This window comes from Pipra filicauda, unplaced genomic scaffold (assembly GCF_003945595.2).
Source record: "Pipra filicauda isolate LSUMZ 115617 unplaced genomic scaffold, ASM394559v2 scaffold400_size1120237_pilon, whole genome shotgun sequence".
Taxonomy (NCBI): Eukaryota; Metazoa; Chordata; class Aves; order Passeriformes; family Pipridae; genus Pipra; species Pipra filicauda.
The window spans coordinates 866,027-883,873 of NW_024104533.1; the positions used below are offsets into that span (position 1 = coordinate 866,027).

General features: G+C 38.5%; 1 protein-coding gene across 1 annotated transcript in view; it reads right to left on the minus strand.

Annotated features, from left to right (window-relative positions):
- PKIA (cAMP-dependent protein kinase inhibitor alpha) overlaps positions 1–17,847 on the minus strand; it is a 45,155-nt gene that overhangs the window by 5,413 nt on the left and 21,895 nt on the right. Inside the window, exon 2 of the mRNA XM_027732688.2 lies at positions 2,171–2,348. Within this exon, the coding sequence (XP_027588489.1) occupies positions 2,171–2,321 (151 nt within the window). The 5' untranslated portion in view covers positions 2,322–2,348. The remainder of the gene's footprint in view (positions 1–2,170; positions 2,349–17,847) is intronic.

Sequence of the window (17,847 nt, forward strand, 5' to 3'; positions counted from 1 at the left end):
GGCCTCACTGCCTAGTGCCATTCAAAGCCGTTCTGGTATTTTACAGGAATATGTATCTGCAGGGTTTTTAAAGTGAATGTACTAAACATGCTTGGGTAATTTAATTTACATATGTTTTACAACCACCTTCTTTTTCTTTAACATCTGCATTATCCTACTCTGCCATTACTCCATGCAGTTGAAAGGAAATGTACCTGCAGTTTGGCAAGAAATTGCGTGTAGCTGTGATAAGAATAAAAGAAAAAGAAAAGGAAAGAATCAAACCTGGATGTCTATATTTATATAATTAGGTAGTACTTAGCATAAATTGTTTGACATGCACCTCGAAAGTAATAAGATATAACCCACAAACACGTGCTTTCCTCTTAAGCCTGTCAGGTGTGATACATATATGCATCCCACAAGCACTAATATATTCGGAACTAGGATTTGGCATGCAAAATATTTGTTAGCCTCTCTTGGTTTGGAAAGACATGATGGGGTATAACATTAATACTCACATGAATGCTAGGTTAGACAATATCTTTTTCAATATTTTTGGTCTGGAGGCTTTTACTTGGCACCTAGGTGTACTAATAATACAAAATTTATCTAACTGCAGCTGCATAACCTCCTGAAGAAGCATGTAGGAATTTCTGTGTTTCTACTACCTAAGGTAATTTTATGAGCAACTTTGTACACTTTTTTGCAATGACTAAGTTACCCAGGCTGCAAAAGGGATCTCCAAGAACTAAACAGACTCCCAATTTATGTATTAAAATTAGGCTAACAGTTATTTAAACCATTCTTATCACTACAGAGCAAACTGCAGGTAGCAAGTGCATATCAACATATGTTACAGGCACAAAGTCACATCCTTTTTACAGCTCACAAGAGAACGCAGTTCTGGCTTATAACCACTTCACAGCTTAATTTAAAATTAGGGATTGTTTATATCTTCTAAATAGACAAGATCAAAGACAATTTTGATAACTGTAAGTTTGAGATCGTAGGAAATTAAAGCAAGAAAGAAGGTTGGTATCATGCATTTCAAATGGCACCTATTTTCTATTTTTCCAACATTTTACACCTATCCCCACATTAAAATAAATAGACACACCTACACACATACTAATAAAGCTTTTCTTTTTAAATCAAAAAAACTAAAGGCCCTGCCCAGCTAGAATTGCATGCATCTAGAATCTACAGGTCCCAAACTGGCAACTGCAGAAGGAATGACTTATGATGCACACTAGTCCAAAAGCCAAAAAAAAGAATCCCCCACTCGAAACAGCACTACAACCACCTGAACATCACGCTGCCTACATCTGACTGTCCTGTGAAGAGTCTGCCTGCCTCTCAGAACTCTTGTTGTCTCTGAGAGAAGAATGTGCACAAACAGGGCAGCTGCTTATCAACAGTTTCTTCTTTGCTGCATTCATTTTCTTCTGCTGTTACTAAAATAAGCAAAACACCTCTTCCTTAAGATCTGAAAAGGGCTTTCTAATATCTGTAAGATACATTCATTAACCCCCACCCATGTAACATGAAAATCATTATACAGTCATATTACTTTTTTAATGTAAGGTCTACTTTCCCCCCTTTTTCTCCACTACAGGTGCACAACCCTTTAAAAATTTTGGTAATATCAAAGGCAAAGTAAGATTTAGGATTGCATTGCTACTTATCACCTTAGAAGAAGGACAAACTATTAGCAGAAAGGAGAAAGAGACAATTTACTCAGAAAAAAAGACCCAGGTAAAACAAACAACAACACATTGCTATTGCTCTGTCCTTTGGCAGCTGAAAAAAAATTAATTTCACATCAACCTTTCAAACAGACACATGGCTTCTCCTACAGGCTTCAAACCAGATACCTTCCATTAAAAGATATTATACAGACTTGGGTTTTAGTAAAGACTTCCCTATTTTCTTCTCTACACTTTCCATAAAATTTATTCTGATATGGACTCTGACACTAGGTACTCACTGAAGAATGACTTTTCTTTTTTCAGTGATATGTTTTACTTGCAAATAACCACCCTTTCCATTTATGAAATCTGAGATTCTTACTGTAGGCAGCCCCTGGTAATTAAAAAAAAATCACCTAAGGGTCAAGGGAATAATGCATGCACACAAACCATGCACTTCAGTTTTAAATAAATGTAATGAAAGTTCATAATGTACTCACCTGCTTTGTTTATATCAAGCTCTGATAACTTTAAGGCTAGTTCACTAGAGTTCCCACCCGGAGAGGACACGAGTATGTCATGTAATGCATTTCTTCTACCTGTTCTTCCTGAAGCAATAAAGTCTGCATATGTAGATTCCACATCAGTCATTGCTAACAAATATCCACATAGCAGTACCTAGATGGGGGGAAAAAAAGAAAAAGAAAAACACCACCACTTAGACCACCAGAAAAACAGATGACTTTATGGAATGGGAATATAACTAGAACGTTCTCATCGTGAAGTAGAATTGCTAAGCAGTAGAAGAAGATGCCTCAGTCTCGAAATTTGGAGAAGAAGCAGATTAGAAAGCAGAAAAGCTGTGTGTATTTTATGCAATCTGTATTCAACAGTATTTTAAACAACTTCATTTTCCATTCTTCATAAAGTGATAGTACTTTATAAAAGCAATGACCTCAGCAACATAATTTCTTTATAGAGTTGTCTCTGCTTTTAATATTAGCTGGGATGTAGGAGGTAGGTAGGGGGTGGAACAAAGTTCTTTTCTGCACAAAAAGCAGAGTCTAACGAGTAAGAAAGTACAAATCGATTACGCTTTTGCATACAGAACCCTGTGCTAATACACAGGCACAGTTATGTTCTGTATATTTTCTTTTCTGCTAGTACTAGTTTTAACATTGCATATAAACCCCTTCAGGTTCAACTACTTTATTTTGGTGTGATAGCTGCCCCAAAGTGAATGCAATACCATAATGTTACTGAAATAAGTGGAGACATGCTAACACAGCAAGCAGGGCAGCTAAACTATAATGCAGAAGCAGAAAGCAGTGCTCTGTAAGCTAGGTATAAAATCAGAACTTCTTTTCATTAGAAAATAATTATTTCTTTTGTCATTATGGAATCATGTGATGATGTGCACTAATGTAAGAACTGCCAAAGATAGAAGGAAACTCCTATTTCAATCTCAGTAAGAGAAAGATTTGTACCCCTGCTAGAATATTTGTTTTAGGTCTAAGCTGTTAGCATTTTATTTCTTTTAATTAATTTACAAAACTTTAAATGCTGACTGCATTGCTTTTACTGTGTTTTCACTGGTACTCATCTACGGTTTCCTGCAAAATGCTAGGCTACCATGCTTCAAATGTAGCTTTCCTCAAGTTTTATGTTTCAATGTCATAGAGGAATCAGAGAAACTTTCTGCTAGAGTAGTACTCCAAAGAGAAGAAACTACAGAACTACTACAGAAAACCAGCACCCCCACAGTTGTATGCTTCCTTCATTGCTGTGCAGTATTTCTCTGGTTTTGCATATTGCAGAGAGAGGACATGGCCATAAAGGTAACATTGCAGAGCTGCATACAGTGAGAAGCTTTAGCTATTATTACTGAAGTAGCCAGAACTTCACATTTGCATAGAGTGCACTAATCTTTTTAATCAGCTCCTACTGCAGGTTCTGGACACTGAAGCAGCTGATCACCCTTTAAGTCACTGCAGACATTAAAAGCAGCAAAGGGTTCAGCTTTTTCTCTTTAAATAAAAGAAAAAAACCCATCATTTTTATAAATACTTTTTATTTTAAAAATAGATACAAAAAAGACAACAGCCAAGCCTTCTCCATCCTCAACTCTGAATAACTTCACAAACCCCGTTTATTCTTCATCTTCATTCTAGTCCTCACGTCCTCAACTTCAGTCAGCTGTATGAGGGTGTACAAATAATGTGTCTGAGAAGCCAAGAAAAGGGTTCTACACCATATTCTGTCTAAATATAACCATATCAAGTATTATTGCAAGACTGACTGACTTGAGAAGAAGTTCACTGCTATCAAGCTTTGGTGTCCCATGCCAAAAACGCTGAACAAGGCTAATTTTACTCTTATGAACAACCCCCAGGAAACTGCTTAGAAAAAGCCAAACCAACCAACAAACAAAAAACCCAACAAACCAACAACAACAACAACAAAAAAAATCAATCCACAAAACCTAACGACAAACACCTAGGGAAGGAAAAGAGGTCAGCATTAACTGAAAGCCTGCCAGACACACATAAAATAATGCAGTGTCTCTTTGTTCAATAACAAAAGCTTTCAGGAGCATGAGAGCATGTGCATTTCTTCCCATGAATTGCCCTCTTATTGAAACACTTCAAGAATATTGAAGCAAATAAGAAGTTCTTTGCCCAAGGTGCAGATGTTGCAATACCAGATGTATCAACCATGCAGTAATCCAGCATATAACTTGCAAAGGTAAAGGGAGGACAGTTGTAATAAGGAAAGAAAAAAGTAGAAGTTTTCAAGACTTATCTGACCCATTCACTGAATAGCATTCACTGAAACCAGAAGATTAAAAGATTTTAAGCAAAACTTATATTTGTTCATGTCTGTTATTGCAACCGACCTGTAGGAAAGGAAAGGCAAAACATGAAATCAATAATATACAGGCTTGGATTTTGTCATTAGTGTAGGACCAGTCCAAAGTCATCATAGCTATCACACCTGTGGAGATATTAATTTCATTTTAGCATAGGAAAAAACCACCACAGATGTTTTTGGGGTTTGTTTTGTTTGTTTGTTTCTTTAAAAGCTGCATATGAGTTTATCAGGCCCATAATAATCAGAGAAGACTATGATTGAGGTGGAACAAGGTGCAGGGCTGTAAGGCTTGCAAAATGAGCCAGGTTGTACTCTGTGAGCAATTCCGTGGATGTATAAACTGCACTCCACGGAATACACCTCTGTAAGCTTATATTGTTCTTGAAACATTCCATAAACACCAGGGAAATCTCAAGCTTATTTAATTTTTATGAAAAAAGCTATAAATCCACAGGAAAATGTGATGGTAGAGATCTTTATTTTAAATGTTCATTTTCTATAGGCTCAATATGGCATTACTAACAACATTCTAATCAAAAAAGAATGTTATCAAACACACGTTTATTACACTTCTAAGTTTTCCTGCCTATCTTTTCTTCTAAATATCAAATAGCATTCTGTTTTGTACTGGCATTATCTTGAGACATTACTTCATAAATATGGAACTCCACTGACATCACTCAAGAGCTCCCCTTCCAATGGATGGCTCAGTGCCCAGCAGTCTGTACTTATTCACTAAACCAGTTATTAAGGAATTACCATTCACTCCAAAAAACCCCTTTTTTTTTTTCCTTCAATCTCTGTGGAAGGAGTGTAATTTGCTAATAATTCTACTAAATATAATTTGAATTTCCTAAATAACTGCATTAACAGGGATTCCTGTAATAAAGATTGTCGTCACAGTCCCTCTAGTTCTACTAATTTAATTTTTTTTTTAAGTTGCAAAACCAGTACGCCACTACATGGTACTAAACTGAAACAAGAGGGCTGCAAACCTCACTGCTTCCGCCAACTGAAACAGCACAATAAAGAAAGCAGCTCTGTTGGCATAAGGACTAATGAAACCTGCTGCTGCAAGATTGGATTCCTTGGTAACTGATAAGATATTACCCCCATCTGAAGTCTCCCATAGCTGTGCTTTGTCCTTCCCCCCATTTAGAGTCACTATGCCTGAAAACGGTTTAAAGTTTGCAACACAGTCCTGGGGATTTTCATACAGCATCTTGTATTTCCTCAGATTCTTAGTTTTATAAACTTCTAGAAATGTGGGTATCTTAGACTTCCGCCTTTTTCCCCTCCCAACTCCTTCCTCCCAAAGAGAGTTGTGCCAAAAATTATTTGGAAGTACTTAAGGAATTACAAAGGGTAAGAAGAACGGATAAGAAGTTGCTACCTTGGATTTTAGCCAGTATATCAAGATGTGTCTGTATTATTAATGAATAGTCTGTATAACACATATTGGCTATAGTGGTCCTGCACTTCAGCCACAACAACCCCATGCAGTGCTACAGGCTGGAGAGCAGCCTGGCAGAAAGGGACCTGGGAGTTTGGATTGACAGGAAGCTGAACATGAGCCAGCAGCGTGCCCAGGTGGCCAAGAGGGTCAATGGCATCCTGGCCTGGATCAGGAACAGTGTGGCAGCAGGACCAGGGAAGTGATTCTTCCCCTGTACTCAGTGCTGGTGAGGCCACACCTGGAGTACTGTGTCCAATTCTGGGCCCCTCAGTTCAGGAAGGATATTGAGGTGCTGGAGCAGGTCCAGAGAAGAGCAACAAGGCTGGTGAAGGGACTGGAGCACAAGTCCTGTGAGGAGAGGCTGAGGGAGCTGGGGTTGTTCAGCCTGGAGAAGAGAAGGCTCAGGGGAGACCTCATCACTCTCTACAACTCCCTGAAAGGAGGTTGTAGCCAGGTGGGGGTTGGTCTCTTCTCCCAGGCAACCAGCAGTAGGACAAGAGGGCATGGTCTTAAGCTCTGCCAGGGAGGTTTAGGTTAGATATTAGAAAGAAATTCTTTACAGAGAGGGTAATCAGGCATTGGAATGGGCTGCCCGGGGAAGTGGTGAATTCTCCATCCCTGGGGGTTTTTAAGATGAGACTGGATGTGGAACTTAGTGCCATGGTCTAGCAACCACGGCGGTGTTGGATGAAGGGTTGGACTTGATGATCTTTCCAACCTGGCTGATTCTATAATTGTGTGACCTGCAAAAGGCCTCCTTCTACATGCTATGTAAACAAAGAACTTTTACAAGTAAGCATCATAAGGGGTAGAATTAGTATCCAAAGAATGCAGAAGGAGAAAAGGATGCCAAGGATAGGTTCAACAAAGCCAAGTGCTGGGTCCTGCACCTGAGTCACAGTGCTACAGGCTGGGGGTAGCGTGGCTGGAAAGCTGCCCTGCGGAAAAGGACCTGGAGGTGCTGGTCGACAGCAGCTGAACGTGACCTAGTGTGCACCCAGGTGGCCAAGAAGGCCAGTGGCATCCTGGCCTGGATCAGAAATTGTGTGGCCAGCAGGACCAGGGTAGTGATTGTCCCCTTGTACTTGACACTGGTGAGTCCACACCTCAAGTGCTGTGTCCAGTTCTGTGCCCTTCATTTCAAGAAAGACTTTGAGGTGCTGGAGCAAGTCCAGAAAAGGGCAATGAATCTGGGGAAGGGTCTGGAGCACAATTCTGATGAGGAACAGCTGAGGGAACTGGGGTTGTTTAGCCTGGAGAAAAGGAGGCTGAGGGGAGACCTTATCACTCTCTACAGCCACCTGAAAGGAGGGTGTAGTGAGTTGGGGATCAGTCTCTTCTCCTGAGTAACAAGTGATAGGATGAAAGGAAACAGCCTCAACTTGTGCCAGGGGAGGTTTAGATTGGAAATTAGGAATACTTTCTTCACTGAAAGGGTGATAAGGCATTGGAACAGGCTGTCCAGGGAAGTAGTCAATCCCCATCCCTGAAAGTGTTCAAAAGACATGTAGATGTGGCACTTAGGGGATTGTTTAGTGGTGAACCCAACAACTGTTGGGTGAACAGTTGGACTTGATGATTTTAGAGGTCCTTTCCAACCTTAAATTATACTGTTCTCCTCACAGAATCATTAACAGGTACAGAAAGAATCAATATTTGTGTTTTCAGAAATTTACCAGACTACTACTTTGACTCCACAATTCAGTTTGTGTTAAATTTTCCATTTCCACACTACACATAACAAATGTTATTCCACAAGTTTCTTAAGATAACTGTCAAACCTCTATAATTGAAAAAAAAAAAACACCACACCACAAACAACTAAAAAGTTAGTGATGGTTCACAAATGTAATCCAAAATGGACTGCATTCCGTAATAATTCAGTGAAACCCAGTATTACACAGTGCTACTGTTCTCCCACTTGGGAGGGAAAGTACAAAAATTATGTGGCATACCAGCATGAATTAAATCAGTGTCTATGCAGTTTATGGGCTAGAGGTATCTGAGGTTGTTGAATTTAGCCTAAGGGACTAGATACCAAAAAGAAGCCCAAATGAATTTAAAGTACCTTCACTAATTGGTATTCATTATTATTTTAAAGGAAGACAAACAAGTGCTGGCATTTGACAAATAGCTTGTCTATGGAATTTGGCATATGCTGCTGCCTGGGACAAGAGAGTTGCCATTTTCTTGGCAAACCTGCAGTGTAAGGCTAAGACGCTTCAATATGATGCTTCAATGTTTACTCCCCCTCTTTCTCCATGTGTGCTTAATGGCAGCATAGAATAAGGGATTTTCAAATAAAACTCTCCCAGGCTTTGGCTGCTAAATGTTGTATCACGATCAGCACATTATTTAAATGTAATTATCTATATTCAGCTTTCATAAGGGAACAAAAAAAAAAAAAAGAGAATTTGTCATTTAATAGCATGTCTGATTTAGAGAAGGTGTATAATTATGCTTTTAAAATAAATTTTGGTTCCAAATCTAGCCTTAGCTTAGAGAGGGCTACAGGGCTCTTTCCAGTGAGGATATAGATCTGTTCTACAGCAACCTGTACCTAGATTTCTACCTCATGCATGGTTTTCTGTATTAAAAGCAGAAACAATTTAACAAAAGTATCTTTCTTCCACAGAGGTTATATTTACTGTGCTGTACAACAGTTTGCTTTTGCATAGACACAAATGAGCAAGAAAACAGCATTAACTCTTGAAAGCCAACTAAAAGAAATATAAATATCCATGCCAGCTACCAAGCTGGGCATATTTTACTCTGCATGTTGAAAATCCGTCATGTAGTTTTGTCTGTCTGGTGTTTCTGAAATGACCAACTCTGTAAAACAGTAATGTAGAACAGGTGACTTACCTCTGACAATTAGCATACTTTTACAGCGAACATACTATATGTAGCAATCCTAGTACTATTAAGATTGTATTGGAAATTAGTGGGCAATTCAACTGGTTAAACAATGAAACAGAACAAAGAAAATTACCACCTGCGATATTTTTACCAGAAATAAAAATTAAGCTCATTTAACTCTGCATAAAAAAGCAGTATGAAGTTAGATATCCTTCAGCTCATAACCTACACAAACAGACAATTCACAAAGACAGTTAACAGGTTTTCCTTCTGTGTTATCTAAGTTGCAGTTTACCTAAAGAGATCTACAGAACTAAAAGCCAAATAGTTACATTCTTACCATGTCTTTGCTCAGGCAAATTTTATTATGCCCATGACCAAAAGAAGTTGGTTTCTCATCTACCACTTAATTTGAATTCACAAATTCAGTTTTATCTTCCACTGTTTCATAAAACTGGGCAGTGAAATAACAGTAGCAAATAATAAAAAAAAAAGAGGCAAACATAATCAATGAAGCAATACTAAAGAGGAGAACTTGGTTCTATAATTATAAATAGCAATACATGTTTTGATATCTTGAAGTTAACACCCTATGGAGGAAACTAATCAAGACATTTAAGTATCCACACAGGGATACTAAGTTAGGGAACAGAAGAGGGTGACCTAGAATCTACCATCACTATTCACTGCCTAACCTAAAGAGAACACTGAGTGGCAAACATCATATGTTTGAGAAAAGAGGCATCTATTGCTGTGTGATTTTTTTACTTGTAGTTTGTGAATTAACCTCTTGGCTTGTGGAGGGAAGGAGGGAGTTAAAGCACTATTTTTCAGAATGCTCTGATACTTTCTATGAACAACTAAATCCATTGCTATAGCACCTCATAATCACAGAGATAGATAAGGGCCTCGAGCTCCCTCCCTCGAGATGGGAACCTTCAAGCTCCTCATGTGACACACATCTGCCAGCCCTGCTGAGCATTCTCACATCCATCTGAACTGTAGGGAGATTGGTGTTTTAAGGTTATAGGAGGATGAGGCCAGGTATGCAGCACTGCAATTCATTTGTTTAGAATGGTGTGGTGCTCTGAACCAAGGAGCACAGTTAACACAATACTGAACAAATATAGTGTTCTGTTCAAAAGGAACAGTTTCAGCCTTTGGAGAAAGCCTGTCCTTTGTGGTCTTTATATGCCAATCCAGCAGCACTCCTTATAGAACAGAGAGATGAAATAAGCTCAGGAAGAGTAAGACAACACAAAATACACACCTCAACATGAAAAACAGGCTCTTCCTCAACTGCTGGATTACTGGAAAAGACCAGTATATTGAGGATTCATAACTGACTGGCAGCTTGCAAATGCTTTGTGCAGAAACAAGACTTGCTGCAGAAACATAAAATCTGCAGCAGGATGTTTAATAGCAGGGAGGGGAGTGAGTGAATTTGTGTGGGTTTCGCTCGTGAAGCATCTCTGTATCTTCCGAATCTTGCCTTTAATTCAGGATTCATGCTATAAGCAAGTTTTTTCTCTCAGACACTTCTGTCAATAGTACCAGCATTCACATCCAGTGCTTCAAAGGTATTGATCAGCACGGGTCTCATTAGCTGAGTCTGATGTCTGTTCTTCAGAGAACTTGATATAAGCGCTGTAGTGATTATTTTTGCAACATCCACGTCTCCTTTAGTCACTGCTAAATACAATGGCCTGTATTTCCCCCTCATGGGGGAAAAAAGAACAAAGCACTGATTAGTAGTCTGCCCACATTTTAGGCCAAACTGCTGTGAACCACCGTTATCCTAACAGACAGCTTTCCACTGGAAAAAAATATAGGTTTAGCGAACTTTTAACTGAAGGTTTCATAGCAAAACACTTCTGTGAATTACGTGCAGACCAGTATGAGCCTCCTATACTATCAATGCTACATAGGCAATAATGCAGAAGCCACTCAGATAAAGGGTTTTCTGTCAAACAGATTTCCAATTTTTGGCAGAAGCTTAATGTTCTGGAAGGGGCTAAGAATTAGATCCATTGGATCCAAAGAACTGGGTTTGTTCAGCCTCAAAAAAAGGTGGTTTAGAGGAGACCTTATCACTATCTTCTAGTATATAAAGGTGGTTACAAAGGAAATGGAGACTTCCTTTTTAGAAGGAGTCACATGGAAAAGATGAGGGGTGATGGGTACAAGTTACTACTGGAGAGATTCTGATTGGACACGAGTAACATTTTTCACAGAGAACACTCAGCCATTGGAATAATTTCTCCAGGGAAGTAGTGGATTCCCCAGTATTGGACACTTTCAAGATTAAGATGGACAGGGTGCTGGGCCATCTTGTCTAGACCACGCTTTTGCCAAGAGAGGTTGGACTAGATGATCCTTGAGGTCCCCCTCTAACCTGGTATGCTATGATTCTATGAATCCTACTGTAGATGATCTGAAAGGATTCTGGTCCACTGAATTTTTAAATTTGGCATACATAAAATGCTTATCCATGTAAGACCTATTTCCCTCACTATCTTTTTTATCCCCTGCAGTTATACATCTTGCTAGATATCCCTTTACTAATACTAACGCTTTCGAGGTCAAAGTAAAAAAAAAAAAAAAGGAAAACAAGAAGACTTCACTCTCATTAAAAAAAAAACAACAAACCAAAATCAAGCAAACAATGGCAAACAGACAGTACGCAGTACATTGCGTTATACTTTTCCAATTAAATGGGAACCAGCTGTGTTCTTCAAGAAATAGCTCCAATCTGCAAAGCAGTCTCTAGGCATTTGTAAGGGCTGAAATACTCAGCTGAACTATAGATTTGAATGGCTAAACATCCCAAAGTAATTTATTATAGTTGTTGCAATTGCTAACAGCAAACCATGAAACTAACATGAAGATTCATGCTCTTTATTACAAGCCAAGAAATGTAAACCATTTCTTCTATATTAATATATGCCCAATCTGATAAAATACATAGCTTTGTTTTGCTAGGGTAAGAGCTTGCTCTTCATTTTTTTTGAAATGTCAGTAAAGGTAAGTAAGAAGATATCAGCTAGCACTCCCAAGACTTATCTATGCATGTGCTGGGTTGGGGGAATATGATGGAATTACAAAACCACAATATGTCTGTGAAGAATCAGATTTCAGGTGGGGAGATACCATCCAAAAGGGGTAGGTAATCTGCCTGCAGGACAAGATCAGAAATTAAAAAAAAAGCATACAGAGATTGGGAGGAAGCAGTGCCTTAGATATTTGAAGAGTTCAGATAGAGAAACCAGTTTACAGTGAAAAAGGAAGACTGGGCTGGACTTTTCCAGCTGCTCTACCAAAAGGCTCTTGGTGGGCTAACTTGACTCAAGGACTTCACACAGGGCCACTTATTTAAATGCAGGGCTTGGCTCCCCCATTGCAATAGATTGCTACCATTCCCAATTTAACTAAAGTTTGCATTGACAAAATGTTCTGCATTCTGTCAATTTGACTGATATGTTTACAGCATCTACAACAGCAGTTTGCAGGTAACAAAAGCCTTTGAAAGGGAAAGCATGCAGTCAGAACAGCAAAAAGAAAATGTCTAGATAACAGTATCATGACAGCATTTATAACAGGAGGATGCACCAGCATTTTCATAAGGTTTCTTCCAGACCTATTTGTTAGGATTCTTCAAGTGTTTCAGTACAATGTGTACTCTGGCTATAAAGTATTCAAGATACCTATATGCTCCACAGTTTAGCTACCCTTAAACTCTTCCTTAGTATTTAAAAAACCAATTGTCCCCCTCCAAGGCACTTTTCCTCAAATCTTTAGAACAATGTAAGCTACTAGACAGAAGCAACAATTTTTGTATTACATATCTTTTCAGCAGTTTCTGGTGGAGTAGCTCAACTGTTTGCATGTGACTACCTTTTAAAATCATGCAGTCATGACTCATCATGAAAGTGTGTGTTGCAGCATCCAGAACAGAAGAGCTTGAGCTTATTACTGTTTCTTCTTGGGCAGTGGCAAAAACTGTACTGGAAGGAAAAGGTTTGCCTTTTTTTTTTTTTTTTGACAGCAAGATCAACTACAACCCTATGTTTACAAATATTAAATACTGGTTCCTAGATTTGCTTTTAATAAAATAAATTCCCCTTAAAAAACCAAAGCTGCTATAATATAATATGCTTCTGTTAAGATCTCACATTTCAGATGCAAGCTTGGAGTTGCCAAAAATATACCCAATGACACCATACTTTTCAGTGTTTGCAAAGATAAATACCACTGGGCTAGCTTGGAGACCTGTGAACATGAGACAAGCAGTTTTTTAATAACGTAAGTATCTGAGCCTCTTTATGCCACAATACATTAATCAGTATTTTATTCCTGGTATATCTGGTCAGCTTTTTGGTTTGTCAATAATAAATTGCCTTTTCCATCCAATTTATTTTCTGTATCAGACATTTAAAATCTACTTTACATTTGAATTAGTTTTCCCAGCCAGTAGACATCCTGCCTTTCTTTTAATTACTATCTAGAAGCTACAAAAAAGTGCACGATTTGGCTTAACAGCATTTCAGTTTTTTTAACTTAAAAGCACTTCATTTATTATACTTCACACAACAGATTCACATTTTATATTGTATATCATTTCACTTTGGTTTCTCTTAGTCTCAGCCTTACGTTTTTCAAGGTTTCCATCATTTTTGCATTCTGTTCCCATGTGTACACTGACTACTGTAGAGACTAAGGACTGCCTGGCTCTGTTGCTATGCAACAGCATAGCCTACTTAGGGCTTCCTGAAATAATTGTCTCGAATGTGCTTTTTTTAGACTTGTTTCCAGCATGAATACTTTACGGATTCTTCATAATGGACCACTGATATTATCACAATGTTAGAAGGTGGTCATCTGGGAAGTTTTGGTACCTATCTAAGTTAAAAAAATTAACCCAATGTTATTGCCTGCAAAATTCAGGACATACCTGCTGCATTAACATCGGGAGGTAAACAACTCAAATATTCCTATATGTTTGCCAGATGTTCTCCAGGTGTATGAAAGCCATATATTTATCAGAGGAAAAAATAATCCTAATTGTTCTTTGTTTCACTCTATTTCATTCAAGGAGAAAAAAACCACCTCTCTATTAAATATGTCAACATGCAGGAAAAATGAACCCTCTTTATATTAAGTCTATTATAAATTCATTCATCTTAACAGAAGGAACGTATATGCAAGTATTCTGTATTGCAATTCATTATCAAATAAGCTGATATTAGAATTCTTTAGGACAAGGTTGAAAATTTTTAAAATCACATTACAGATGCCACAAAACTGGGTCTGTTTTTGTTTTTTGAGGTACACTCAAGTAGCCCTTGAGAAACTCTCCTGTGAAACCTTCAGTTTTTCCAGCCTCAAACAGGATTTATCTTTTTACAACCTTCTAGTGCTGCTGCTGCAAGGGTGGACCAATATGTTTTGTTTTCTTAGAGCTGTCCTATTTGGAAATCTTAAGCTAATTAATTTCTGTAAAAATATGTAGAGCAATATAAACACAGGGTTCTTAATAAAGCATTGATCAATCCCAGAGGGCCAAATGCCTTACAATGCACCAGGCTGAGGGATCAAAGGAAAGAGATCTAACAGTACAAAACATTTTAACGAAAGGAAATATTTTACCTCGTATTCCTTTCTCTTGTTCACCTTAGCATGTTCGGCAGCAGTTGCGTCTATAGAGAGCAGTGCATCAGTCCAGAATTGAGGTAGAGAGAAGAAGCATGTTTGCCAGATCCAGAGAAAATAAGAGCAAGGTTTAAATTAAGGCCCTTGCAGAGGCAAGTCCACCTGCAGTCTTTTAAAGGATGAGGGCGAAGATAGCAGCAATTTCATACTGTTTGCAAGATCTGAAGTCTTAAAGATGACTTTTTCTTAAACAGAGTAGAGTGTGGTAGGCAGAGGAAGGGGCTTCTCAAAACCAAATGCATGAGGTGCTATAAAGGGATAATTTTCCATATTCATATGCGTAACTGCATACATGCATAATAGCCAAGCTATCCAAGAATATGATTCAGCAAGGTTTAGTGAGTGTGACTCTCACAGAGTGATGCATATCCTTTAAAACCACATTAAGTAGTACAGCTCAGACTCAGATCTGTAACAATACCGTTTTGAAAGCAAAGAGATCAAAACTTGAAGAGCAGCAACACTTGGAAGGATCTCCTTTATGGCAAGAAACCAGCTTGAAAAATGACACAGGATCAGGCGGAGGAGAGGAAAGCATTAATAAAGAAATCTTTATTATGATGAAATCCTTTCTTATGCGCAGTTTACATTTTATATTTTGCAGTATTTATGGGCATTTAGAAGACAGGCCAAATAATTTCTAACCTAGACAAAAAAAAAAGCCTCACATTTGCCATAATATGCTTGAAGATAGGAACCTTATTGACCTCTTTTCCATGTTTAAAACAGAATCTAACTAAGCAAAGAGGAAAAAAGCAAAACAAACAACCCTTCTTGCTAAATAATCCTTTTTGACCTAGGATCATTTTGTAAACTTTGGATTGAAAACTATGCACTTTAGAGAACTGTCCTGACAGATTTCCACATGCTGGAACTAGATGGAAACTGAAAAAGTAAATGCCTTGCATAGACTAATATTTAATTAGCAACTGTGCTGCATTACACAATCTGTCCATGACACTCAGATTTAAGATGTGTTTCTAGACGCAAACCCAGGTACCCTGACAAACACAATACCCTACAGCAGATGAGGAAGATACAGGCTCTGCAAACCACAGCTACTTAAAATCAGTGTTAGTTAGATATTTGAATTTGATATTTTGAAATATTACTCTTGTCCCCAATTTCAAGCAAAACTAAAGCTCAAATACTTAATTCTTATCCCTCTAATGTACCAAGTCTTCATCTACAAGAAGAAAGGATCAAATGGAGGAAGATAACAGGGTGGACAACTTACAACAGCCAGTGGTGGAAGCATATAAACAAAGTAGGATTTTCTGGACTCTCACAGAGCTCATTGATTTCAGCCAACCATAAAAATTGTCCAATCACTTTAAGAGATGGCCTATTAAAAACCACATACAGTACATGTTTTATATTCATGCCAAGAAAAGTTAACCAAACAAATGCACACATATTTCCTGCAGCTCAAGTTCTGAAGTCTACCTTCCAACTTTCACAGAAGTTGCTGAGCACTAATATTAGAAAAGCCTAAGAAGAATCTGAACATACAGTTCTTCCCACATGCATAAAACAAATAAAATGCAACAAAGTATAAGATATGTTTTCTGGATATGAGCATAAAACACAGGTATGAGCAGAAACGGGAGAACTTAAAAATTCCTGAGAGAAATTCATGTTGTTAGACTACAAAAGTACTTCCTTACTTGAATAGCTTACCCGAGCTCTGAGGCCAAGCAAATCAGATTCCCTCCTTTTTTCTACCTGCTGGTATATTGCGGATAAGGAAAAGAAGTACCACCTGTCCGCTTACAGAATGCATATGTGGGCAGAATATTTCTTAAGACTTCCAATTCTTAAATCCTGGCAAAGGAAAAAAACCTCTCAAGAGTAAGAATCACCCATAGATGCGAGTTCTTGGATACCATTTTTCCCATAAAAAGTAAGCTGCACGTATGATCTCAGGAAGAAGATAACTATATAAAAACATTGCTGAAAACACACATACACACACATCTTATAGTCACTATAGAAGTGCTTTGTTCAAGTAAAAGCTAAACTTTAACAATAAAGGGAGTAAAATAATTAAGTTACTGAGAACCAATGAAAAGACATATAAGCAGAGCACAGTAAGAAAGTGCATGAAAACAAACCCAAATGGACTCTAAGACTGAGCAGGAAGAAACATGAAGTTCCTCCTGACAGAGAAGAGACTTATTTTATAGGCAAATCTTGGCAAAGATCTTGGGATGCTGATAGCTAGCCGTAAGACTCTACCCCTTCCAACTAGAACTGTCCACCTTTGCACCTAGAAAAATATGTGAAGGATCATAACACTAGACCAAATTAGTAGAAACCAGGTATGTTCCTATACAACAGTGTGAGTGTTTAGGGTCAGGGAACTTGGAAAATGACCTTATCCATCCATGTAAATATACGTATGTATACCTGCCAAGATGGGTATCATTAAATATTCATTCCATTTGCATAACTACTTTCATTTAGACATACTTACCCATAGAGTCTGTAAACTTAGTAGATTTTCTATAAGCTGTAAAACAACTGCTTTACATCCCAAATCTTTGTCCATTTGTAAAGTAATTAACTTTTAAGAACACCTGTGGTGGGTTGACCTTGGATGACTACCAAATGCCCACCCAGCTGCTCTCTTATTGCCACTCAACAGGACAAGGGAGAAAATAAGATGAAAGTGTGAAAGAGCCAGTGGGCTGAGATAAAAACAGGAGGATGTGTTAATAACTATCAGCACCAGCAAAAGGGAAAACTAACTTATTGCCAATTCAAATAGGTTTGGATAGTGAGAAACAAAGACAAGTTAAAAGAACACCTTCCCTCCATACCAGTCTGCTACCCTTCCCTGCCACTGACTTTGCCCAGCCTCAGCTTTACTTCTAGTTCCTGGCTGCTCTACCTGCTCCCTATTGCCCAGCAGCCCAGGCGGGATGGGGAGTGGGAATATGCAATCACATCAATCCATAACAGCTTCCCCTCTGCTGCTCCTTCCTCCTTACACTTTTCACCTGCACTGGTCCTTTCCATGGGCTCTTGCCACAGGCTTCAGCATGGGCCCGAGTTCTTTCAAGAAACATCAAGGAGCTCTGGTGTGGCACACTCTGGTGGGCAAATACCTACTCCACTGTGGTCTCCTCGACAGGCTGCAGTGGAATCTCAGCTCCATTGCCTGGAGCACCACCTCCTCTTCCTCCTCCTTCAATCTTTGTGTTCCTGCTGCTGCACCTCACTATCTTTGTTTCTCTCTTCTCTACCTGTGTAGATTTTTTTATTTCCTTGCTTAAATAT